The 26,362-nt window shown below is 46.5% G+C and overlaps 2 protein-coding genes and 1 long non-coding RNA gene across 23 annotated transcripts in view; 1 reads left to right on the top strand and 2 right to left on the bottom strand.

The window, feature by feature from the left end:
- Positions 1 to 374: 374 nt before the first annotated feature.
- Positions 375 to 18,458, bottom strand: TMEM106A (transmembrane protein 106A). Of its 11 annotated transcripts, none has more exons than XM_031657111.1 (8): positions 17,044 to 17,625; positions 16,081 to 16,144; positions 14,045 to 14,198; positions 13,399 to 13,539; positions 13,248 to 13,291; positions 12,676 to 12,729; positions 11,719 to 11,923; positions 375 to 567 (listed from the first exon to the last, which is right to left on the bottom strand). In XM_031657111.1, the coding sequence occupies exons 1-7, from the start codon at positions 17,252 to 17,254 to the stop codon at positions 11,761 to 11,763; spliced, it is 831 nt and encodes a 276-aa protein (XP_031512971.1). In that variant the 5' UTR covers positions 17,255 to 17,625; the 3' UTR covers positions 375 to 567; positions 11,719 to 11,760. The 11 variants fall into 11 exon arrangements, with proteins under 11 accessions (XP_031512971.1, XP_031512972.1, XP_021784935.1 ...); XM_021929243.2 differs by lacking the exon at positions 375 to 567 and adding an exon at positions 8,426 to 8,533; XM_009190720.4 differs by lacking the exon at positions 375 to 567 and adding an exon at positions 18,363 to 18,458 and having other exon boundaries at positions 9,892 to 11,923; positions 17,044 to 17,275.
- Positions 18,238 to 18,798, top strand: LOC103878860. The gene is made up of 2 exons (XR_639221.4): positions 18,238 to 18,329; positions 18,635 to 18,798. It is a non-coding gene; the product is annotated as an uncharacterized LOC103878860 (long non-coding RNA).
- NBR1 (NBR1 autophagy cargo receptor) overlaps positions 18,599 to 26,362 on the bottom strand; it is a 40,749-nt gene continuing 32,985 nt past the window's right edge. For all 11 annotated transcript variants that reach the window (XR_004179286.1, XM_031657097.1, XM_031657098.1 and 8 more), the window contains one exon: positions 18,599 to 20,366. Coding sequence is in view for 10 of the 11 variants with exons in the window: in XM_031657097.1 (XP_031512957.1) it covers positions 20,193 to 20,366 (174 nt within the window). In the remaining variant the exon portion in view is untranslated. The remainder of the gene's footprint in view (positions 20,367 to 26,362) is intronic.

The following is a 26,362-nucleotide window of genomic DNA, read 5'->3' as shown; positions in this document are numbered from 1 at the left end:
AACTGCTTATAAATTGAAGCAGTATTATTATATAAAAGCAATACAAATATTTTGTTCTGTTTTTCTCCTATTGTTTTCCATCATATTCATAGCTTTTTGTACCAAAATTGCTCAATGAAAATAGTAACATTTTATAACTATAAATTTTATGCCCATCTATCCCTCATCCATAGTCCTATTTGAGAAAAATATTGTTATTTAGGGGAGAAGCACTACTTTAAGTAATGATACAACTTAAGCTACCTTATTTCTCTTCTGAATTGCTTCTAATAGCTCATGTTTATCCTGGCCCGCGGGATCGTCGAAGCAGGCCCTGGAGGAGGGAGTGGGAATTTGGGGGACAAGAGACACGAGAAATGGAGACAAGACAGTGCTCTGATCAAGTCTCGTTTAATGGCGGTAATGCAATGCCTTATATACACTTGGAGGGGAAGGGGTTGGGCCAGAGGCGGAGATGATCTCATCGCGGAGGGTGTGGCTAGGTAGGTATTAGTTTCTCTGGTCAGACGTCATGTTGCGCTTGCGCTGTCAGTTGGTAATTTTCCCGGGCGCAGGATGGTGCCTGCGCTACAAAGTAACAATTTTCACGGCGCGGGGGAAAAACAGGTGAAGAAAAAACAGGAAGAGCGCCTTCTTTTATGAGGTATTGATACAAAAGAGAAACAACAAATCTAGGGAGGAGGTAGAAGGTGGAAAGGAATAGAGCTCGGGCGTTTAATCATTAATTATTATTTGCTATGGCTGGGGCGCGCAGCTCTGGACAGGTCCCCCTTTTTATTATTTTATGATAAGAAATGACCCCTCGGGAACTGTGCCTGTCTTAGGTTGGGTCATCTCATCCCCATCTTCTAGGCCCGTCATGGGATAAGGCAGCAGCAAGGGCGGCCCTCCTGTCTTAGGCTCCGATGGGGATAGTGTCCTCTTACCCGTCATTGACTGTCCAGTTCAGCACACAGGGGAGGTGGTCTTATTAAGGTAAATAAGACTCACCATTTTCCGTCATCTCAAGGCGATGATAATGGACCTGTATAGGCTTGGCCTAGAAGGCCTCGATTTGTTGTCTAACAAACGCCATAAGCTTATTAAGGATTATAGGCCCGAGAGTGAGAAAGAGTAGAAGAGTAAGTAAAGGACCAAGAAATGGCAGGAGATAGGGGAGGAGTCCATCGAGTCCAGTCCACAAGGGATTGGTGGCCAGGCCTTTTCTGCGCTTTTCTAGTTCTTCTTGTAACGTTTTTATCTTATCTCTGACAATTCCGGATTTGTTGGCGTAAAAACAGCACTTTTCCTGTAAAGCCAAACAGATCCCTCCCTGTTCTGCTGTTAATAAATCTAGACCTCTTCTATTCTGGAGAACTACTTCTGCTAATGAATCTACTTGATCTTGTAAATCTTGTATAGTACTGGATAAGGTCTGTACATCTGAAATTAATTGATTGGATAATTTGGTATATTGGGTTAGTGAGACTCCTAGGCCTGTGGCTCCTGTAGTAAATGCAGTGGTGATTCCTAGTCCGGCCAACAAGGGAATAAATTGTATGGCTCGTTTTGGTCTATAAATAAAATGTTCGATAGTGGGGATGGGGATAGGTTCATCTCCAGGGATGATATCAATGTCGGGGAGAAGAGTGGCCAGAACACAAAGCCCTGTCCAATTTGTAGGTAGATAAGTATATGCCATGTTGTTTCCACAGACGAAAACCGAGCCATTTACAGCACACAAAGGGTTAGTGGCATTGATTATGGAGGTACAGTTGTCAAACACAACATAGCCTAGATCAATTTCTTTCGTGTTATTATATGACGGTGAAAAGAGACAAGAGGAATTAGAAAACGTCATCGGTTGAACTAAGAGGGGAGAAATAATAGGACAGGAATTATTTACCAAGGATTCATTTGAGTAATTGACATAGGACGACAAAAGGTTAGGTATAGCTAGAGGAATAGGGGGGCCCATTTTAAGACAAAGCCAACAATCGTGGGCTAGGCTTGTATTGGACATTTGAAGTAAATTGTAAGTAGCATTGAGGATATCAAAAGTTTGAGCATTGAGTTTAAAATTATCTCTAATCTCAGGCAGGGCTAAGGGGTGATATTGAAGTTCAGGATATAGAGCTTTATGAATCTCTTCTAATTTTCTCTGGACGGTTTTAATTCTTGCAGTATCTAATGGGCCTCCTCCATCAGAAATGTGAATGGGAGCGGTAGTGCTCCAACAAACAGGCTTTCCTTTTTGGCTGTTACAAGAAGATTGTACAAGTTTATTAGTGGATCCTAATACTTGTACGTCATTGGTACCTCCAGTTTGTGTTTTTAGTAACGTGGCAGTATAGTATGTCTTATTGCCTGATTTGCATTGCTGATAGGAGGTATAACAGGAACTATGTATAGAAGATTGAAAAGAGCTACAAGGGCATTCTAGGAGCGGCCCGCTAGGTGAGGTGTCTCTTGGGGTAGACTTACATTTCCATAACTGGTTTGGCATTAGGTACGCTGTCTTGCCCGAGCAAGTCACCTGGGTGATTCTGTCTGACGGAGATTCAGATATTTGTCCCCCTCTGCAGTCACAAGGCTGGCCGTATTGTTTTCGTAGTAATCCTCTTGCTTTACGAGGGTCACCAAAACCTGCATAGACTGTCACTATGCTATATAGAGCGATTATTTTCCAAAGGAATCTCATTTTAGGCTTCATTTTCTGAAAAACAAAAAGGAAGAAACTTCTCAGGGAGATTTATTTTCCCTGGACTGACAATGGTTATGATTTATTTGTCTTACCAATCTTTCAGGCAGCCATCTGGCTTCATCATTTTTTTGCGAGAAAATGCATACTGAGCCTCTTCCCCAAATTAAAATTGGATCGGGGCCATGCCATGAATTATCAAGTGGATCTTTCCATTTTACCATTGCAAACTGTTTTTGAGATTCAGGATGCCAGAAACGGTCGGCAGCCGATTTTCCATGACTGTCCAAATTTAAAAAATTAAGGATAAACAGGGCATGATTGAGTATGTTTCTGGGGGTACCCTTCACGGGGTACCAGCTCCCCCCTTTTAATTTTGTGATAACAGTTTTTAATGACAGATGGGCTCTTTCTACTATACCTTGTCCTTGGGGATTGTAGGGAATGCCCGTGGTATGTTTAATTTGTAGGGTATTACAGAATTGTAAAAAGGCTTTGGCTATATAACCAGGGCCATTATCTGTTTTGATTTGTTTGGGTATTCCTAAGATAGAAAAGCAATGTAATAAATGAGCTATGACATGTTTGGTGGCCTCTCCTGTTTGGAGAGTTGCAATAATGAATCCACTATAGGTGTCTATGCATACATGGATATATTTTAGTTGACCGAATTCTAAGTGGTGAGTAACGTCCATTTGCCAAATTTCGTTGGGGATGAGTCCTCGGGGGTTAACTCTTAAATGAGGAACAGGTAAATACGTTATGCAGTTGGCGCATTGTTTAACTATTTGTCGAGCTTGTTCTCTGGTAAGTTTAAACATAAGCCTTAAGGTTTGGGCGTTTAAATGATGTAAGGCGTGTGCTTTTTGTGCTTGTTGTAAATTGTCTATAGTGACTGTGGCTATGGTTTTTGTTGCCGTGTCGGCTGTTGCGTTACCTTGTGTTAAAGGTCCCGGTAATCCTGAATGTGCTCTAATATGCCCAAGGAAAAAGGGAGTAGTCCTTTTTTGAATAAGTTGTTGACATTGTAAAAATAGGTTAGCTGTGTCTGAAATATGTTTAATTTGAGGCACGGTCTCTAAGAGGGGTATTGAATGAGCCAGGTAGGCGCTGTCTGTGTAAATGTTAAGTGGCTGACAAGGAAAAGCTGATAATGCTGCAATTATAGCTTGCAATTCGACCAGCTGAGCTGATGTATAAGTGGTCTGGAATTTAACGATTACATTATTGTAAGTGTAAGCGGCAAGTCCTGTGGAAGATCCATCAGTGAAAATTAGTAATGCGGCATTGAGGGGTTCTTTACTGGTAATATGGGGAAACACAAACGCATGAAGTTTGCAAAATTGAATGAGTTTGTTAGGTGGGTAATGGTTGTCAATTATGCCAGTGTAAGAAGCGCAAGCAATTGGCCAGGCTTCCGTATTTTGTAACAGCCAATGGATGTGTGATTGAGTGTAGGGCTGTATAATGGTAGAGGGTTCTATTCCAAAGTACTTTCTACTGTTTTCTCTTCCCAAGATAATTAGATCAGCTATGGCATCATAATAAGGCAACAAAACCTTTTTAGGGGAGGAGGGCAGGTGTACCCACATAATGAGATTGTTCTGCCAGAATAAGCCAGTAGGGGTTATTGTTGTGTTAAAAATAATGAATATTAATGGCTGAGAATAATCAATACTGGTAACAAATTGTGTTGCAATGGCATGCTCTACCTGTTGGAGTGCTATTAATGCTTCTTTGGTAATGGACCTGGGGGATTTTGGATTAGAGTCTCCTTTTAATATATCGAAAAGAGGTTTTAACTCTCCTGTAGTGAGTTTTAAATACGGTCGAAGCCAATTTATGTCTCCCAGTAATTTTTGGAAATCATTTAAAGTTTTTAAATGATCACGACGTATAACGGCCTTTTGATTAATGATTTTGGGTCCATTAATTTGGAAACCAAGATAGGTGTATGGATCTTGTAATTGTACTTTTTCTGGGGCTATTTGTAGTCCGGCTACTGTTAACTTTTGTTTGAGTTGGGCAAAGCACTGTAAGACTTGTTCACCAATTTCTCCTGCTATTAAAATATCATCCATATAATGTATAATATACATTTGTGTCCATGTTTTTCTGACTGGCTCTATAGCAGCAGATACATATTTTTGACACAAGGTAGGACTATTGGCCATACCCTGAGGTAAGACTTTCCATTGATAGCGCTTCATTGGTTGTCTAAAATTTGTAGATGGAAGACTAAAGGCAAATCTTTTTTGGTCAGCAGGGTGAAGGGGAATTGTAAAAAAGCAGTCTTTAAGGTCAATAATGATTTTAAAATATTTTTGAGGAATCGCAACTGGTGAAGGCAATCCTGGTTGTAAGGCACCCATAAGGATCATAGTGATATTTACTGCTCTTAAATCTTGTAAGAGTCTCCATTTACCAGACTTCTTTTTAATAACAAAAATAGGTGTATTCCAAGGAGAATTACTTTCTACAATATGTCCTGCTTCCAGTTGTTCCTGCACTAACTGTTGGGCAGCACTTAGTTTATCATTGAGTAAAGGCCACTGATCAACCCAAACGGGCTCATCTGACTTCCAAGTAATGGGGTCAGCGCACCTTTGGGGTGCAGGTATGTCAGTGGCCTGAGCTAAAAATTTCCAAACCCCTTTTTATCAAGTTGTCCTGAAACCAGTATAGGCTGTGGGATACCGTTTTCTCCTTTTCCAAGACCTTTACCAGGGGTGTATCCTTGAGTTAACATTTGTGCAGTAACTATATCATTTGGACTACACATTATAATTTTCATTTGAGCAAGCAGATCTCGCCCCCACAGGTTAACAGGTAGGTAAGGGATGACAAATGGCTTAATGAGGCCTGAATTGTTTTCTTTATCTGTCCATGTTAGGTATTTAGAACTTTGTTTAGGATTACTGCTTTGCCCAATTCCTCTCAAGTGAGTTAAAGTCTCTGTAGTAGGCCAATGAGAGGGCCAATCTTCTTGTTTAATGATAGTTACATCGGCCCCTGTGTCTATTAGCCCAGTGAATGCCTTCCCGTCTAACCATAAGGTTAGAGAGGGTTTTTGATTTGTAATTGGTTGCACCCAATATATCTCTGATGATCCGAAACCTTTTATATTTCTATTAGAGTGTTGGATATTATTATCTGTTTTAACCAAAGGTAGTAGGATTAACTGAGCTATTCTAACTCCTTGAGGGACAGTAATAATATTATCAATAGCTCTGGCCATAATTTTAATTTCTCCCTCATAATCATTATCAATAACTCCAGGGAGGACTTGTAAGCCTCTCATGGTGACACTACTTCTTCCTAAAAGTAGCCCAAAAGTGTTAGGTGGTAAGGGTCCATATATTCCAGTATTTAAGGTTTGTGGTCCAATTTCAGGTGTTAGTGCTGTGTGGGAGGTGGAACTGAGGTCCAGTCCTGCACTTCCTGGGGTTGCTCTACTAAGCTTTGAAATGGATTGCTGTTGCTGGCTGGAACAAAGCTGACTGCCCCATATGCTTGTTTCGGGGCCTGGGGCTGGCCCCTCATCCCGTTTCCCTGCCTGGGAGATAAAGGATTTCCTTGACTGTCAGTTTTAGATTTACATTCGTTTGCCCAGTGCCTTCCTCTTTTACACCTTGGGCAAAGGCCTGGAATTTTTGCTTCTGGATTTTTATTTTGGTTTTCATGGCAATCTTTTGCAAAGTGTCCCCTTTTACCGCATCTAAAACATCCTCCTTTATCTTTACTTTTGTTAATGAGGAAGTCTCTTACTGTTTGGCTGCTAAAGGCGGCGGCCATTGCTAGGCCTTGTTGATATGAGGGCCCAATATCTGAACAAAGGCGAATGTATCCTGTTAAATCTGTTTTCTTTCAATAAGGTCTGATTGCCGCTTGGCAGGCGGGGTTAGCTTTTTTTTTTTTTTTTTTTTTTTTTTGAGATGGAGTCTCGCTCTGTAGCCCAGGCTGGAGTGCAGTGGCCGGATCTCAGCTCACTGCAAGCTCCGCCTCCCAGGTTCACGCCATTCTCCGGCCTCAGCCTCCCGAGTAGCTGGGACTACAGGCGCCCGCCACCTCGCCCGGCTAGTTTTTTGTATTTCTTAGTAGAGACGGGGTTTCACCGTGTTAGCCAGGATGGTCCCGATCTCCTGACATCGTGATCCACCCGTCTCGGCCTCCCAAAGTGCTGGGATTACAGGCTTGAGCCACTGCGCCCAGCCTGCGTTTTCATAAGCTAACTGTTTAACATAATCTACACCCGTTTCTGCATTTCCAAAAATTCTACCTGCCGTGGTCATAAGTCTATGCACAAAGTCTGAAAATGGCTCATCGGGTCCTTGTTTAACCGCTGTGAGCGAGGCCCCTGGATCTCCTTTAACGGGGAGTTTTCTCCAGGCTTTTGTAGCAGCAGCCTGGATTTGTGAGAACAATCCAGGATCATATTGCATTTGGGCCCGAGTGTCTGCATAATTACCTGAACCAGTTAACATATCAAAATCCCAACCGTTTCCTGCCGTATCTCTACAATTTTCAAAGAACTCTGACTTCCAAATTAAGTGGTCTCCCCCAGAAAGAACTGCCCTAACTAAGGTATTCCAGTCTGTAGGAGTGAGCCAATTATCGGCTACAGATTCTACTATAGCAAGAGTATATGGAGCAGTAGCCCCATACTGAGAGGCAGCAGTCTTTAACTCTTTTATAATAGTAAAGTCAAACCCAGTATGATGTCTCCAAGCCTGTCCCTGTTCATCTATGGTTTCAGTGACCGGAAAAACGTCTTTGGGGGAGGAGTCTTCTCTACGTCGGCTAGCAACCAACCCCCCTCTTGGAACATGTTGTCCAGGCCGCTGAGGTGGGCGCAAGGAACCCTCCATAGCGTCTGAGTTGGGTATTTTTTCATTTCCTGTTTTTAGCTTTTGGAGCCTAATTATCAATGATTGATGTAACTCTTCAAGTTTAGTTTGCTCTTCTAGTTGAACAATTTTTTGTTTTAATTCTTCTTTGGGATCTATTGCTGCCATAACAATGGGCGCAGAAGCCTCATTATGTGTCTTATTATATGGGGGCGGGTATGAAGTAAAGGGAGGCAAATCAGGGTTGTGATATTTAGCTGCCTCTTCCTCTAAATCATCCCAATTTATGTCTGATTGATTAGGCTTATTAATTTCCTCCTCTTTTTGAAGCATCTGCAAAATTGGGTATTTTTTTGGTTTGTTTTCGTGTGGCATTTCTTTATCTGTTACAGAAGGAGACTTAATTTCCTCATGATCACTTTCGAGGGAAATGAGATCCTCCTCCGTATCTTGCGGAGGCTTTGCGAGGTTAGAGCGGGAGCTAACCTTTAAAATATGCTCTGTCTGAGCGACCGCAGCCATGACTTGCGGATCGGCCTCTTTCTTATCTATTAAATCTCTAATGAGGTTCCAATGAGAGAAGGCGGTCACAGGAATTTTTTCTGGCCCAAAAGTATTATAATAGTCCTGAAAACAATCCCCTACTCTACGCCATCTTTTGAAATCAATAGTTCCTTCCTGTGGGAACCCAGGGCAAGTGTCTTTTACAAAATCAAAAAACTTAAACAAATCATTACCTTTAACCTTTACTCCTCGTATCTTTAAAGCCTCTTTTAATTGTCCTACATAGATCTGATGCTGACTTAATTCTTGTCCCATTTCGGACGCGCCACTTACCTTCGATTCAGATGCGGCAGGTTCCCGCGGTGATCGGAAGAGTTTAATTTATTTTGTCCTTGTTAGCGGTCGACCGTCCTTTGGCGTCCTCTTCCTCATGGAGTCCCTCGTTTCCAGGTCCCTGTTCGGGCGCCACGTATCCCGGCCCGCGGGATCGTCGAAGCAGGCCCTGGAGGAGGGAGTGGGAATTTGGGGGACAAAAGACACAAGAAATGGAGACAAGACAGTGCTCTGATCAAGTCTCGTTTAATGGCGGTAATGCAATGCCTTATATACACTTGGAGGGGAAGGGGTTGGGCCAGAGGCGGAGATGATCTCATCACGGAGGGTGTGGCTAGGTAGGTATTAGTTTCTCTGGTCAGACGTCATGTTGCGCCTGCGCTGTCAGTTGGTAATTTTCCCGGGCGCAGGATGGTGCCTCGCTTCTAAATGGCTAATTTACTTGTGTGAGGGGAAAAACAGATTGAAGAAAAACAGGAAGGAAGCATGAGGTATTGATACTAGAAACAACAAGTCTAGGGAGGTAGAAGGTACAGGAAAGGAATAGAGCTGGTTTTAATCATTAGTGTGTTTCGCTTATGGCTGGTATGGCTCGGACCTGTAGTGGAGCACTCAGCAAATCAAATGGGCCAGTCAGGGGCGGGGATGGAAGAAAAAGAACTTGGAGGAGGAAGGGGTGAGGCTACCATGCCTCTAGGAACATGACACTTGACCCTGGGACGGGGAGGGAGGTTTGCCTTCTAAAACCCACAGCCCTCTTCCTTCCTGGCTCTCAGCCTCTCCATCTAGCGACAACCAAGAGATTCACCAGCCCAAGGTGAAGGAGTGGGTAGGGCTGGGAGACCCTGGGTGTTAGACTTCAGGAAGGTGCAAGCCCTGGGAAGGCCTTTCTTCCCCCATGCTGAGAAAGGCTGCCTGTCACCTCAATCACAAGCCCCATCCAAGGGATTAGCTGGGTATTTCATTGTAGCCTACATAGCATTGCCTTTGGTCTGAAGGGGCCATTTCAGTGCAACCCACGAAATTTCCTGATGAGAGCAGCTGGGGAAGATAACGGGATGGTGGGGAAGATAACAGCACAGAACAGGAATAGTAAAATTGGAAGAGACTTTAGAGATACATAATGGGAGCAAGAGGAAGAGAGTGAGATCCTGTGAGCAATCTCATGGAAAACAGAAGGGCAGGACATATCATCAGCGGCCCAGAGGCCCGGGGAAGAGACCTTGCTGTCCGTTAGAACATTACAGTTTCGGCCAGGTGCAGTGGCTCATGCCTGTAATCCCAGTACTCTGGGAGGCTGAGGCGGGTGGATCACTTGAGACCAGGAGTTTCAGACCAGCTTGGCCAACATGATGAAACCCTGTCTCTACTAAAAATACAAAAATTAGCTGGGTGTGGTGGTGCATGTCTGTAACCAAAACTACTCAGGGAGTCGAGGCACGAGAATTGCTTGAACACAGGAGGCAGAGGTTGCACTGAGCCAAGATCACGCCACCGCACTCCAGCCTGGGTAACAGAGTGAAACTGTCTCAAAAAAAAAAAAAAAAAGAAGTTTGTGAAATAAGGAGTATCCTAGGGAGTATTCACTAGTGCCCTTCCCACTCCCAGGAGACTTTTTTGAATATTCTTAAGTATAGTTTATTGAATACAATATAAATACTCCACATTTGGCAGTCTATACACAGCAGCTCCAGCTTGGCTTCCCTAGACTTTTGCGCTCTTGCCAGCACCACCTTGACCTCAGCTTGGAGACAGCACAGTCTCCTTCCTTCCCCTTGTTCCCCTAGTTACCAAGTTCTGTCACCACTTCTCCCTCTTTCCATGCATCCTACTTCAAATTTAGCTTTCCCTGCTCATCTTTTTTTTTTTTTTTTTTTTTTTTTTTTTTTTTTAAAGAGAGTCTCTCTCTTGTTGCCCAGGCTAGAGTGCAGTGGTGCGATCTTGGCTCACTGCAACCTCCGCCTCACGGGTTGAAGTGATTCTCCTGCCTCAGCCTCCTGAGTAGCCGGGATTACAGGCGCACGCCACTATGCCCGGCTTCTTTTTTTTTAAAACAGGGTCTTGCTAATGTTGCTGCTCTTGTAAGACTTGAACTCCTGGGCTCCAGAGATCCTCCCACCTCAGCTTCCTGAGTAGCTGGGACTACAGGTGTATACCACTGCACCCAGCTGTAAGACCAAGCCACCTTTAATGAGCAAATATCCTTCCTGTTCTGCTAAAGTACAGAAACCTTTCTACTAGGAGACAGTGGGAAACCAGGGTTTATCTGGGGCTTAGCCCTAGCTGAGTGACAGGAAAGGGAGGGTCTAGACCAGTCCCTGCCGATGTGCTGCTCCACACTGTCAAAGCCCAAGGAAGGATGAGGCCTCTGGGACCAGAGTGGGCCCTGGTGCTAAGGTGGTGGTGGAACAGAACCCAGCAGCCTCAGCTGGATACTGATAGCTTCATCTCCTGCAGGCTTTCAGATGAGAGCAGCTGGGCCCACCGTTTGACCTGCCTGTGTCTACTCACATGGGCTCAGGATGTGGACTTACAGGTTCTCCTTCAATAAATATCTTATACAATGATTCTGCCTTTGGCTCTGTTTTTCCTGTGCAGACCCACAGAGTGCCAGGTGCCTCCCTCCCCTCCTCTACTATTTTGGCTCCCGCTATGAAAAGAATAGTGAAACTGCTTTATAGAGAGAAGCTTTAGCTGGAGAACAGCTGTCTTCCTAGGAACCAGGGACAGTCAATAACCAGAAAGGACAGAGGGCTAAGGGGCCTTGGCTCATCTCTCAGATGGGTGGCAGACAAGTTACCAGAGAGAGAGAGACTGTCACTTTTTCACATGGTCAAAGCAGACAGGCACAGGAAAGCATCTATGATCCCCAGAAAGTCCTTGGAGATGGCACTGGATGTCCCCAAATTTTCTTATCAGAGAGTAGAAAACTTGAAAAGGGTCTCTCTTTTTTTTTTTTTTTTTTTGGAGACAGAGTTTTGCTCTTTTGCCCAGGCTGGAGTGCAGTGGCATGATCTTGGCTCACTGCAACTTCTGCCTTCCGGTTTCAAGTGATTCTCCTGCCTCAGCCTCTGGAGTAGCTGAGATTACAGGCGCGCGCCACCACACCCGGCTAATTTTTGCATTTTCAGTAGAGACAAGGTTTCACCATGTTGGCCAGGCTGGTCATGAACTCCTGACCTCAAGTGATCCACCCGCTTCGGCCTCCCGAAGTGCTGGGATTACAGGCATAAGCCACTGCGCCAGCCGGCAGGTCTATGTTTTAAAAGCCAGATAAAACTACAGCTCTCTCCCCATTCAGACAGGACGGCCAGCCCTGATGGAGCTGGGGTGAAATGGCCCCTTCAGACTCACCAGGTGCTCAGTACAGAAAGGCCAGGTGCCACTCCAGGGAATCTAAGGTGCCTCAAGAAGATGCCAGGTCAGATTTTCCTGAAGAAAGACCAGCCAGGCACAGTGGCTCACATCTGTAATCCAAGTGCTTTGGGAGGCCAAGAAGGGAAGATCGCTTGAGCCCAGGAGTTCAAGACCAACCTGGGCCAACAGTGAGACTCTGTCTCTACCGAAAAAAAAAAAAAAAGACTAACCAAGGGCAGAATCTGATGGCAGCCCCTGAAAGAATCTGGGGGAAATTGGAGGATATGAGTGTGTGTGTATGAAATTAACTTCAAAGCAAGCTTCCTGAGCGGGTGGGAGGTAAGGGTGTGATGAAGCAGGGCTTCTCCTTTGGCAAAGCCTCTGTAGTCCTTCGTTAGTCACCAGGGAGTTGTGGGAGATAAAGACCAGGGTTGCAGGTGCCTGGAGTACAGGGACAGCAGACAGGTCATGGTGGGTGAGGGGTCAGCTGGTGGGGCACCGATGCGTTTCCTCGGCAGTCCACATACTCATAGCTCTGGAAGACCAGCTGCTCTGAATGGCTCAGGTATGAGCAGGTCAGGGTGCCCCTGGAGAGGAAGCAGGCCTTGTTGCCATGGCTGGAAGGAAAATGAAAGCTCTGGCCCCATTATACTGTCTGGGGGTGGAGAGTTGGGGGCTCCCTCATTTTTCCCTTCCCTCTGGCTCCCCACTCTGCCAAGGTACCTGGGACAGCTGCCCCACCTGTTTTCCAGCAGCTTCCAGACAGCCCTATGCCTGTTGCCCCTAATAGTTTATAGGCAAGGTGAGACTTAGAAAAGGGGCTAGACTTGCTATTCCCAAGAGCCAACAAAGATTCATGGGGTCAGCTTGCATGACTCTGCCCAGAAGGTGGAGCTGAGTGAAACTGAAGTCAGAAGTGAGAGCAGGGACACCAGAGCTCCAAGCTCTACTTACTGGATGTGCAAAAGCACATGGTGGACTTTGATTTCCAGCCAGGTACAGATTTTGCTGAGAGAGAAGAAAAGACAACGTGGGACCACATGTCACATGGAGCAACCTGTCAGCTCAGAAGACGCCTGCAGGTCCCAGTTTCCTTACCCCACACAACCCCTTCCTTCCATCAGGTGCCCCCAATATGCCACTTCCACCCTTTCCCACCCTTCAGGTCAGTGTGGCAGCGTGGCTGCACTATCACTCTGACCTCCACTCACTTGGCCCAGGCACATGCTGGACCCCTCCTCAGGAGAAAAACAAAACATTCATCTTCCTCAGCAATGCAGGCTGAAGAGCCCAAGGTTACATATTGTAGAGATTAACCAAATTCCAGCCTGTTTTTCATTCTAATCAAGGTCCAAACAAGCAAAGGCTGGGGACCCTGAACCCTTGCTTATTACATCCTTGGCCATGGGAGGGCAGTCCAGATGCTGGCTGAAGAATCTGCTAAGCAATCAGGAAAGCTGGTGGGTATTAAGTGGGTTCCTAAGCCAGGCAAGCGGCTAGGGAAGAAGAGATCAAGGGGTACTCACTACGTGTTTTCATCCGGTATCTTGGTGGCTACTGCGTAAAACATCTGTCAACCAAATGGGCACAGGGTTAGCCCCAACTCCAGTTGCCCCTTTCCCACCACCACACATCCACACGCTGGTGGGCAGGGCTGGCCAGGGAGAGGGGAGTCACCTGTTCACTGGTCAAAGGGCCAATGTGTAGGAGAAGGTTGTTGGAAACCTGCCCCACCACGAGGGATAGGTGCAGAACCTCGAGGGTCAGCTGTGTCACCGTAATGGGGTAGTAGTTGCCATTGGAGATGTTTAAGACATTCTGGGGATGAAGACAAGGGAAAGGAGGACTGAAGATGGCCCATCCTTAGGAAAAGCCAAACAGTTGCAAAAGCCTGGCTGTCTGGCCTAAGCCCCATCTACCATGACAAGCTTCAGGTGCAGAGGATCAAAACCAGGAGCCCCGTGGAGGGGCACTGAATGGTGAGGGATCTTTACGAAGTTAAGCTGGCTCAGGATCCAGGCCCACCCTGTATGACTTCTTACCATTCAGTCCTGTCCATCCAGAGAGTCTCAGGCACTGTCACCCCACTCCACCCCTATGATTTATCTATCTGGTCCAGATTCTGACCCCTTACTGTGTAGAGTCCCAACCTTTACGATCTGTCATGGAGCTCATGGTTGCTCCTACTTCTCTTCAGGCTCCCAACACCCTCTGGGTGCCATAAGATCCCTGGCTTCCCATGCCCAGAGTCACAACGCTGGACAAAGTTTACAGTGAAGTATTGCTGGGAAGGAGGGGTTGCAGCCCAAGGGCACCCACCCACCGTTATGTTGAGGTAGATATCAGCCTCATCAAAGGCCACCGTGGAGGAGTTGAGGCCTGCAGGCTGCACAACGATGGACCGGGGAAACAGGAAAAAGATGATGAAGGAGGAGGTCACCAGGCAGATGAGCACGGCCAGGAACACAAAGAGCTTCCTGTGTGAAAGCAGGATCCAGGATGGAGGAATGGAAAAGTCTGAACACCAAAGAAACTCGGGGAGGAGATTCAGACACTCCTCTCCATACACCAGGCTTTCCCCTGCACACTACCCCAACATCATTTAGCTCCCCAGATGTGGCCCGGAATGAGTAGGGGCACAGGATTGGCAGGCAGGCAGCCTGGTTTCCACTCCCAGCTCTCTGTTCCCATTGACCCAATAACATGGAGCAGCCCACTTAATCTCCTTAAGTCTCAGTTTCCTTGTTGGTAAAAGGCAGATAATTGTACTGACCTCATAGAATTTGTTATCGGCTAATATATGAAAAAATACTAATCACAGGTCCCTGCACATGGCAAAAGCATGATGAATGCTAGTTATTATCACTAGAAGAAATAAGTCCATATTTGGAAGTTCTGAATTTTAACATTCAGAACAGGACACTATCCATCCATCTAATTCAAAATTCAGATACGCATTAAAGAGATAAGTACTTTGTTAGTATCTTATGATGGGCACGGCTAATTTCTTTTTTTTCTTTTTTTTTTTTGAGATGGAGTCTTGCTCCGTCACCCAGGCTAGAGTGCAGTGGCGCGATCAACATCCTGGGTTGAAGGGATTCTCCTGCCTCAGCCTCCCAAGTAGCTGGGATTACAGGCACCTGCCACTGCGCTCAGCTAATTTTTGTATTTTTTAGTAGAGATGGGGTTTGCCATGTTGGTCAGGCTGGCCTCGAACTCCTAACCTCAGGTAATCCTCCTGTCTTGGCCTCCCCAAACTGCTGGAATTATAGGCATGAACCACCACACCCAGCCTGATTTCTTTTTTTTTTTTTTTGAGACGGAGTCTTGTTCTGTCACCCAGGCTAGAGTGCAGTGGCGTGATCTCAGCTCACTGCAAGCTCCGCCTCCCGGATTCACACCATTCTCCTGCCTCAGCCTCCCGAGTAACTGGGACTACAGTCGTCCACCACCATGCCCAGTTAATTTTCTTGTATTTTTAGTAGAGACGGGGTTTCCCCATGTTGGCCAGGATGGTCTCGATCTCCTGACCTCGTGATCAGCCCACCTCGGCCTCCCAAAGTGCTGGAATTACAGGCGTGAGCCGCCGCGCCCGGCCATGCCCAGCCTGATTTCTAATTCTGGTATAGTGGGGTGGCGGAGAGGGTTCGGCTTGGTGGTGACTCCCAGGTTGACACCAGGACCTTAGGAGGAGGTTGAGGGAGTTCCATGTCAGATAGACTCAGATCACAAACACAGTAGGCCCCAGGGCTGCCTGAGGTTCTGAAGTATCCCAGAACAGCAGAAAATAGGTTTTTCACCTCTACTGGGAGAAGAACAAGCAAGTCTGAACTGCCTCAGCAAGGGAGCTGCTTAAGAAAAATAATGTTTTCAAATCAATTGCAGCCAGGGCCACATGCTTGTTCCCTCCTTCCTGGGAGGACTTGCAGAGCTACCAGATCCTTCCTGTCTTGGGAGAGGGTGCCATGCTTCCTGGAAGCAGTGATGCTTAAGGAAGGCCACCTGGTGTCCTCAAGTGACATCTGCTGCTGCTGCTGCTACTTTTTTCTTTTTTTTTTTTTTGGTAGAGATGGGGTTTCACCATGTTGCCCAGGCTGGTCTTGAACTCCTGAGCTCAAGTGATCTGCCTGCCTTGGTCTCCCAAAGTGCTGGGATTACAGGTATGAGCCACCACACCCGGTCCAGGACCTTCTAAATCAGGAAAAAATTCTTGGACGTAAGGAGGTGGTATCTCTGAGGCTCAGGCTTTCTATGGAAGAACTAATAGGAATATATTAGGGGGGATCAAAACAGGGGAGACAAAGGGAACAGCCCCCATGGGCGATGGCTTGTGGAGCTGAGGGAGGAAGAGGGGCTTACGTGTGCTTGGGCTTCAGCCTCTGGTCCCCATAGGGGATGAGAGCCACCAACTGCTTCTCCAGCTCTAGAGAGAGAGAAGGTGAGAGGGAGGGCAAAGATGCAACTGTCACAAATATTTCCTGTGCCAGCCTCCCAGAAGCACGCCTCCACCCACACCATAGAGCAATGTTTTTTTGTTGTTGTTGTTGTTTTGTTTTTTTTGAGACGGAGTCTCGCTCTGTTGCCCAGGCTGGAGTGCAGTGGCCGGATTTCAGCTCACTGCAAGCTCCGCTTCCTGGGTTTACGCCATTCTCCTGCCTCAGCCACCCGAGTAGCTGGGACTACAGGCGCCCGCCACCTCGCCTGGCTAGTTTTTTGTATTTTTAAGTAGAGACGGGGTTTCACCATGTTAGCCAGCATGGTCTTGATCTCCTGATCTCGTGATCCGCCTGTCTCGGCCTCCCAAAGCGCTGGGATTACAGGCTTGAGCCACCGCGCCTGGCCGGAGCAATGTTAGAAGCATGCTGCCTCTGCCCCAGAGCAGAACTAGAAGCACTGGACTCTGCTACCAAAGTTGGCAGGTCAGCTTTGCCATCTCTAGAATGGAAGTGAGATTTCCACTAATAGGTATGAAGAATCTCTGAAAGTCACCAGCAAATCAGAGATGCCCAGGATCTTTGGAAAGGTAATTTCTAACTTCCTGAACTGAATGAATCCTAAGACATACAGTGTTGCTTAGGAGCACAGTGGCTAGAACCCCTCTTTCCCACAAGGGGCTGGGGAATACAACCAGGGAAGGAGGGCAGGTTTTTGCAGGGAACCCAAAGATAGTTAAGTATCTCCCTGGCCAGCCTGAGACTGGGAGGTCAAGAGCTGGGAGCAGATCTAACCCCATCCAAGGAGACTCAGAGGGGCTGCCCCAGGCCAATAGGCTAAGAACTTTCCCTGGACTCCAGGGTATTTCCAGAGCCGTGGGCCACTCACCTTGGGGAATCTTGCCACTGCCCTGGCAGGTGGGACAAGTCACAAAGCTGGCACCAGCAGTTCCTTCACAAGGCACACAGGAACAAAGAGACTTGCTGCTACCGGTGCTGAAGTAGCTGACAGCCTGGCTGCCAATGGCTGGATTGGAGGGCAGGATTGACTTGTTCTCATCCTCCCGCCAAGAGCCCAACTGTGAAAACGTCTTACCCATTCTTCGGAGGCAGGGGTTTCACTAATGAGAAAAGACCAAAGTTCAGTGCTAAGCACTGACACCAAATGTAATTTTGGTTTGAGGTTCTCAAGACTGGCAAGGAGCCCCACCACAGTTTAAGCAAGCTCAAGTCTAAGGAAGATAGGGTGTGAAAAATTGGGTGGTTACACGGGACTTTCAGAAGTCTCAACGCATTTCAACTCCTTTCATCATTTTAAAAGAGACCAATCTGCCTACAAAAGGGAAAACAAAAGAAAAGCAGAAGTTATTTCACTTTAAGGAACTTCCATAAATGATTGGCAGAGCATTTAATTTTTCTCTGGAAAAGTTGCTGAGCTGTCATTCAGTTCAAGGGAAGGAAGTTGGATAGGGCAGAAAAGAGATTCTTTCAAACAAGCAGAGAAGAGGCCAGACTGGTCACAGGTGTGGTTAAGACCCCTATCTAAAGAAGCCCTGGGAGAAAGCAGACACCTCACTGCTTTCTGAGGCGGGGTAAGAAAGCCTGAGGAGGTCATAGTGATACCAGAGTCTGTCTTTCACTAGGAAAAGTCAAGGCTAAATCTGGACTCTGTGTGGCAGAACGAGGCCGGCAAGTGAGCCACACAAATCTTTCTGGACTAAAATAGTGCGAGTCACCTGGTTCAGGTCTGGGATCCCAGGCTCCTCAGCTGCACGAGGGCGAGACTTCTGACGTGCGTCTTTGGGGAGAAGGGCCTCTAACGGCAGAGTGGACTGGACTGGGCTGAGCTGGGCGGTGGTGGGGAGGAGAAACACGGCGTGGGGCCGGCAACCGGCCGGAGTCCTAGGGGAGCGAATGTGCCGCACTGGAGAGTGGGGATAGCGAAGACGCTGACCTCCCCGAAGGGCCAAGCCGATTCCTGGGCTACATGAGGGCTCTGCCACGGGCCGACCCGGTGGGCGCGGACGGAGAAGGTGTGACTTCATTAAGGGAGGATTTCAAGTCCCACCACACACAGCCAGAGGCCGTTAGTCAAGCTTACTACGCGTGCAGGGGGCGCCTGTGTGTTGGGCGAGGCGGCGGCAACAGGAGGTGTCTTGACCTCCGAAAGATAAAGTAAGTAAATAGAGTGTCTAGGGAGGGTCTTACCCGCGGACGACTGCAGCGACAGAAACGGCAGCAAGCAGAATCGAAAGTGCGGGAGCGGACACTCCCCTCAAGCTTTGACTCAGTGCCCAGGGAAGTCCCGCCCCAGCCCCTAAAGGCCCACCCCCTCGTCCCCCGGACCGCCCCTTCGCCACGTAGCAACCAGAGACGCTCCCAGCTCTTCAAACGTTACCCGAGGGCCCGGACGCTGCTTCCGCAAGGACTGGCCAGTCCGGATAGGAATTTCGAAGAACATTTATTTCACCATTCTTTAGGTGGTTATGTACAAGTGCAACGGAGAGGACAACCCGGGCCCTCCTGGCCCTCGACTATAAAGCTCCGATGGTCAAGACAGGTCCCGCCCATCAATCCAGTTACACACACCCTGCCGCTCCACCTTCTGCCCGGAAGCCCCGATTAAAATGTTTTAAATAATGAACGGCCTGGTTGGCTTGCAGTTTGAATCCTCGTTTATTTAAGTAGCATTCAGGAGTTATACTGTAAATAAACATCATTATGGCTAATGACTAATTAAAATCACCATTCATTACAAATACCAACCAGGTTAGATAATACTATTTTAACTATCTTTTCCCCTTCGGTCTGGAATTCATATTCTTCCTTTTCTGGAAGTCATTTTCATGGATAAAATATTTAGCATTTTTTGTTACCTCTTCCTTCACCAACTGTACTCAACTCCCTTCTGTAAACAGAGTGAGAACCTGGGTCCATGGACAAGCTCCTTCCCACTTATCTTGGGGTTAAACCAAAACTTTTTCAGCAACTTTGCCCCCATCCAAGTTTTGCACAATACCAGCTGCCTCTTCCTGTTCTAGGCTTTCTAGGGCTGGATACCTCTGAACGGACTTCAAGCATTAAAGAAGTCATCAGCATTTCCTATACCTCACACACACTCATTTGCCCACCCTGAACTTTACTGACATTAATTTAGGAGCCTGCCTTTTGCCTTTCACATGTTTCTATTTCCCCCACTGTACTGTAAAATAAGATCTGCCCTGACATTAAGAAAAAAGGTAACTTAAATTTACTTTTCCCTTTAAATAACAGAAGGATTTTTTCCTTTTCTATGAGATTAGCAAAATATTTCACACTACCTAAATTTTTTCCCTTAAATAAAAATGTATGCAAAATTACTATAGACATTGCTCAATAGGTGCTGGTGGGTTTATCAGCACACTCTTCCTCCTTTCATTGAAATGCAGAGATTCCCTTGAAGTTGGGTACTCTTGAATGCACCACGGAGTCTTTAGAAAGCAACGGTGCCAACTATTAAGTCTTGCAGGAAAATTACTTTCTCCTTGAGAGAGGAAGAGTAACAACATTTCTATCATGCTCTGGGTGTTATTTTAATGCCAAATAGCTATGAAGCTTGAGCTGGGTTACAGAAATTATGAGAATAATTCTTAAAAACAACTTATGGGGTTAATGTCTTTCAAAACCTGAAAATCAACAGATATCCCCATAAAAAATCCACATTAATCAAAGAAAAACACTCAACTTCAATAAAAGCAGAAAGAAAAATGGTTCTATATGAAGTTGAAGTTATACTTGTCAATGCACTAAAATAGTTTTATCCAAATCAACTGAAAAATTGTCTTCATACTATTCATCCAATGTCTAAAGTGAAAATTTAAGTTCTGGTCTTTAACTTGCTTCCCAAAATACTATAACAGGTATTGTCTTGGTAACTCAACGATGGGCTTACACAGATTCATCAGATTAAAAATAAGCAAGGGCTTCTACCCTATACCCCAATGACAGAATAAAGATCATCTCTGAGCAGCAGGCAGTTATTTAATACAAGGTCACTCCTCAATAGCGTTCGCTGTACCAGTCATTGTTGTTTATCTGAAGAAGTTCCGTTACAACCTGCAGGATATTGTAATTGTGTTTCTTCAGCAGCCGTAGGTTCAGCTGCCTGTCACAGAATCCCATTTCAAAGAGATGGGCCATCAGGGCTGCTGTCTGATCTTCAGAAACTATTGGCTGTGTAGAGACAAGCAAAGGAAAAAAAAAAAAAACTGTATAATTTAAATGTTTATTTTATACATTTGTATCATCTTGTAAGCATACCAGACTTTCCAGATTTATTCAAAGTACTAGGTAATTAGATTCAAGGCTATGGCACTCCTGTGTACTTGATACCAACGGTTCCGACTGGGAAGACCCTGTTTTAGATTAGTTATGTGTGTACTTGAAGGAGGAGAAAAGGGAAACCGGGGAGCTAATGAACTACTTAGAACTAGGAGAATGCTTCACGGGGAACTTTCAGGAAGAAGCATGTTTCGGCCAGATGAAGGAATGACAGCAAGCCCCGGAGACCCTGTGAACATAAATGTCATTGTGATGATGGGGCAAGTATGAGCAAGATAAAAGTGTTACTGAAAGATGCTATGGGAAATTTTGTCAGATATGCAGAGGAGCTGTACAAAAAAAAAAAACCGCTTGGGAAATTACAACCTGGGAAGGCTTCTTGATTTTTTCTCCTCCAAAAGAATAGGTAAGAAGGGCTGGGCGCAGTGGCTCACGCCTGTAATCCTAGCACTTTGGGAGGCCGAGGCAGGCAGATCACGAGGTCAGGAGATCGAGACCATCCTGGCTAACATGGTGAAACCCTGTCTCTACTAAAAATACAAAAAATGAGCCGGGCATGGTGGTAGGCGCCTGTATTCTCAGCTACTCGGAAGGCTGAGGCAGGAGAATGGCGTGAACCCGGGAAGTGGGGCTTGCAGTGAGCTGAGATTGCGCCACTGCACTCCAGCCTGGGCAACAAGTGAGACTCTGTCTCAAAAAAGAGATAGGTGGGAAGTTAACATTCATTCATTCAAGCCCTATGGTGGAAGCATTACCTTCCTAAATCCTTAAACCCTTGTTTTTTTGTTTGTTTTTGAGACAGGGTGTCACTCTGTTCCCCAGGCTGGTGTGCAGAGTGAATTGTGAACACAGTTTGTGCAACTCAACCTCCTGGGCTCAAATGAACCTCCTGCCTCAGCCTTCCAAGTAGCTGGGACCACTGGTCTGCGCTACCACACCTGGCAAATTTTTAAATTTTTTACTAGAGATGAGGTCTGCCCTATGTTGCCCAGGCTGGTCTTGAACTTCTGGGCGCAAGTGATCCTTGAACTCTGGTCTCCCAAAATGCTGGGATTATAGATGTGAGCCACCTCGCCTGGCCTCTGGTTCTGTTATCATAATTTCACAGACTGGGGATACTGAAGCTGTATAGCAGAAAGATTATTAACTTTGGAGACAGACAGGCTTAGACTCAAACCCTAATCTTCCATTTACTAACCAACTGTGCTACTGATTACTTTATGAACTGAAGATATATCATACCTCCTACTTTGCAGGGTTGTTGAGAAAGTATGTAAAGATGAGAACAGTATGCAAACATGTTAAGCATTTCCCTCCACATCTGATTCCACTGTTCCCTTCTACCTTCTTATTTCAGAATAGATTATCCATCCTCCTTTGCAGATTAATGGAATGTACCTTGCATTGTATCTCATTACCTCTCACCACTTCAAAAATCTTTCTCCATCTCCAATCTGTCTCTCATCTTTATTGTTAACCTCTTTCACTACTGGCTTGCCCATCTCTAAAGTCTCACCCAACTTTAAAAATGTTTCCTCTTGTCTTATGTATCCTAGCTTCTGCCTGCTGTAGCCTAGCTATTTGAAAGTGTGGCATACTTCCACTCACCACCTGTTCACATCTCTCTGTAGCGTCTAACACTGTTGACCATGTCCTCCTCATTAAAACAACCTTCCCTAGGCCGGGCGCGGTGGCTCAAGCCTGTAATCCCAGCACTTTGGAAGGCCGAGGCGGGTGGATCACGAGGTCAGGAGATCGAGACTATCCTGGCTAACATGGTGAAACCCCGACTCTACTAAAAATACAAAAAACTAGCCGGGCGTGGTGGCGGGCGCCTGTAGTCTCAGCTACTTGGGAGGCTGAGGCGGGAGAATGGCGTGAACCCGGGAGGCAGAGCTTGCAGTGAGCCGAGATCACGCCACTGCACTCCAGCCTGGGAGCACAGTGAGACTCCGTCTCAAAAAAAAAAAAAACAACCTTCCCTAAGTTCCAGCCTCTCTCTTCATTTTCCCCCTAGTTCCCAGTTTTCTTTCAGAGTATTCCTTTCCCTGATCCTTAAAGGTTGCTTCTTGCTTTCCCCATTATTCCTGCAACACCTCATCCCATCAGATGGCTCCTGCTATAATCTGTAGGCAAGTGACTCTCAAGCCTGTATCACCAGGCCAAATCCCTCCCCTGTGATCTCGATGGATACAGCTGGCCTGCCATATCTGTGGGTTCCTCATCTATGGATCAATCAACTAAGAACTGAAAATACTTGGGGAGAAAAAAAGGAACACGTACAGACTCTTTTGTCATTATTCCCTAAACAATACAGTATAACAACTATTTATATAGCATTTACATTGTATTGGGTATTGTAAGTAATGTAGAGATGAAGTATATGAGATGGGCTGGATGCAGTGGCTCAAGCCTGTCATCCCAGTACTTTGGGAGGCTGAAGTGGGAGGATTGTTTTGAGGCCAGGAGTTAGTTGCCCTGGGCAACATAGTGAAACCCCATCTCTTCAAAAATATTTTTAAAAAACTAGCCAGGAATGGTGGTGCCCACCTGTAGTCCCTACTACTCAAGAGGCTGAGGTGAGAGGATTGCTTGAACCCAAGAGTTCTAGGCTGCACTCCAGCCTGGACAACAGAGCAAGACCCTGTCTCTAAAAAACTAAAACTAAACAAGTAAGCAAGAAGATATGCCTAGGTTATATATAGATACTACACTATTTTATATAAGGGACTTAAGCATCTATGGATTTCAGTATCCCATGGGGGGTCCTGGAGTCAACCCCCATAGATACTGAGGGACAACTATATATCCAGCTGCACTCTGGATATCTTTACCTTTACCTGGATATGCCACAAACTCAACACTGTCCAGCAAAACTGACCTAGTTCTCTTCTGCTCAAATACATCCTTCCCAGCATGTCTTATCTTAATAAATGGTACTAAACCAGAAATTTGGGATTTATCCTTGACTTCCCCTACCCCACCCCAAGATAGTGTCTGGCTTTGTTGCCCAGGCTGGAGTGCAATGGCATGATCTCAGCTCACTGCAACCTCTGCCTCTGGGGCTCAAGCTATTCACTCACCTAAGTCCCCCGAGTAGCTGGGACTACAGGTGTGCACCACCAAGTCTGGCTAGTTTTTTTGTATTTTTTGTAGAGATAGGGTTTCACTATGTTGCCCAGGCTGGTCTTGAACTCCTGAGCTCAAGTGATCTGCCCACCTTGGCCTCCCAAAGTGCTGAAATTACAGATGTGAGCCACTGTGCCTAGCCTATCCTTGACTTCTTTTTAGCCACTTAATCATCATCTCAAAGTTATGCCATTTTCATCTCTTAATTATCTTTTCTACCCTTCCTTTCCACCAACATGTGGATTCTCTTAGGGATTTCCTTTTTTTTGTTTTTTTTGAGACGGAGTCTCGCTCTGTCATCCAGACTGGAGTGCAGTGGCGCAATCTCGGCTCACTGCAACCTCCGCCTCCCAGGTTCAAGCGATTCTCCTGTCTCAGCCTCCTGAGTAGCTGGGATTACAGGCAAGTCACCACGCCCAGCTAATTTTTGTATTTTTAGTAGAGATAGGGTTTCACTATGTGGGTCAGGCTGGTCTCGAACTCCTGACCTCATGATCCACCTGTCTCAGCCTCCCAAAGTGTTGGGATTACAAGTGTGAGCCACCACGCCCAGCCTTTTTTTTTTGGAGACAGGGTCTCACTCTGTCGCCCATACTGGAGTTCAGTGGTGCGATCTTAGCTCACTGCAACCTCTGCCTCCCGGGCTGGAGTGATCCTCCCACCTCGGCCTCTTGAGTATGTGGGACCACAGGCGTATACCACCATGCCCAGCTAATTTTTTATAGTTTTAGTAGAGACAGGGTTTTGCCCCGTTGCCCAAGCTGGTCTTGAACTCTTGGACGCAAATAATGTACCCGCTTCGGCCTCCCAACCTGCTGGGATTACAGGTGTGAGCCACCAAGCCCAGCTGGTCTTTTTTCGTCTTACTCTTCTTCTCAGACCAGATTCACACTCCATGCTCACATTTCCAAGTCGTTTTTACTGGCTACACTGTCTATAATGATCTTTCTCTCCCTCTTTCCTGATGAACATTTACTCTGTCATTTAGGACTCAGTTCAGGCATCATTTACCAGAAAGCCTTAGTTGGGCACACCAGGCTGAAGTGTTTCATCTGTCTGATAGCACAGGCATAGTATCTTTTTATTTTTTTGAGATGGAGTCTCGCTCTGTTGCCCAGGCTGGAGTGCAGTGGCACAATCTCGGCTCACTGCAACCTCCACCTCCCGGGTTCAAGTGATTCTCCCGCCTCAGCCTCCCAAGTAGCTGAGATTACAGGCACATATCACCGTGCCCAGCTAATTTTTGTATTTTTAGTAGAGACGGGGTTTCATCATGTTGGCCAGGATGGTCTCGATCTCCTGACCTTGTGATCCGCCCGCCTCAGCCTTCCAAAGTGCTGGGATTACAGGCGTGAGCCACCGCGCCCGGCCAACATAGTATCTTTATGTACTTCACGTACTTTAAGTATCCATGCACCTCACTTGTTTCCCATAGTTCTTAGGCAAGATTCAGAGTCTTTTTTTTTTTTTTTTTTGAGACGGAGTCTCACTCTGGTCCCCCAGGCTGGAGTGCAATGGCACAATCTTGGCTCACCGCAACCTCCGCCTCCTGGGTTCAAGTGATTCTCCTGCCTTAGCCTCCTGAGTAGCTGGGATTACAGGCGCCTGCCACCACGCCTGGCTAATTTTTGTATTTTTAGTAGAGACAGGGTTTCACCATGTTGGTCAGGCTGGTCTCAAACTCCTGACCTCAGGTGATCTGCCCGCCTCAGCCTCCCAAAGTGCTGGGATTACAGGCTTGAGCCACCGCTCCCGGCCTGTTGTTGCTTTTTGAGACAGGGTCTCCCTCTGTCACCCAAGCTGGAGTGCAATGGCTCCATTGTGGCTCACCATGGCAGCCTCAACCTCTTGGGCTCAAGTGATCCTCCCACCTTAGTTTCCCAAGTAACTGGGACTACAGGTGCATGCCATCATACTTATCTTTTTCTTTTTTTGAGATGGAGTCTCGCTCTGTCACCAGGCTGGAGTGCTGTGGCGCCATCTCGACTCACTGCAAGCTCTGACTCCCGGGATCAAGCAATTCTCCTGCCTCAGCCTCCTGAGTAGCTGGGATTACAGGCACGTGCCACCATGCCCAGCTAATTTTTGTATTTTTAGTACAGACAGGGTTTCACCATGTTGGCCAAGATGGTCTCAATCTCCTGACCTCGTGATCTGCCCGCCTCAGCCTCCCAAAGTGCTGGGATTACAGGCATGAGCCACCGCACCTGGCCATACTTATCTAATTTTTGAATTTTTTGTAGAGATGGGGGTCTCACTATGTTGGCCAGGCTGGTCTCAAACTCCTGGGCTCAAGCAATCCTTCCACCTTGGTCTCCCAAAGTGCTAGGATTACAGGTAAGAGCCACCATACCTGGCCAAGAACTGGTGTTTTATTCATGCCATAGTGCCAACACCTGGAACAGCTTCTCTCCATTAATAGATCATCAACAATAGATTCTTCTCTTTCTTTCCCGTAAGTAACTTGGCTAAAGTCATATAGTTAGAAAGTGGCAGAGTTGGCCGGGTGTGGTGGCTCACGCCTGTAATCCCAGCACTTTGGGAGGCCGAGGCGGGCAGATCATGAGGTCAGGAGATTGAGACCATCCTGGCTAACACGGTGAAACACCGTCTCTACTAAAAAAATACAAAAAATTAGCCGGGTGTGGTGGCAGGCGCCTGTAGTCCCGACTACTTGGGAGGCTGAGGCAGGAGAATGGCGTGAACCAGGAGGTGGAGCTTACAGTAAGCTGAGATTGCGCCACTGCACTCTAGCCTGG

This window comes from Papio anubis, chromosome 17 (assembly GCF_008728515.1).
Source record: "Papio anubis isolate 15944 chromosome 17, Panubis1.0, whole genome shotgun sequence".
In the NCBI taxonomy this organism is placed as follows: domain Eukaryota; kingdom Metazoa; phylum Chordata; class Mammalia; order Primates; family Cercopithecidae; genus Papio; species Papio anubis.
The sequence above is the reverse complement of the archived record's forward strand: the minus strand, read 5'-3'. Positions and strand labels throughout refer to the sequence as shown.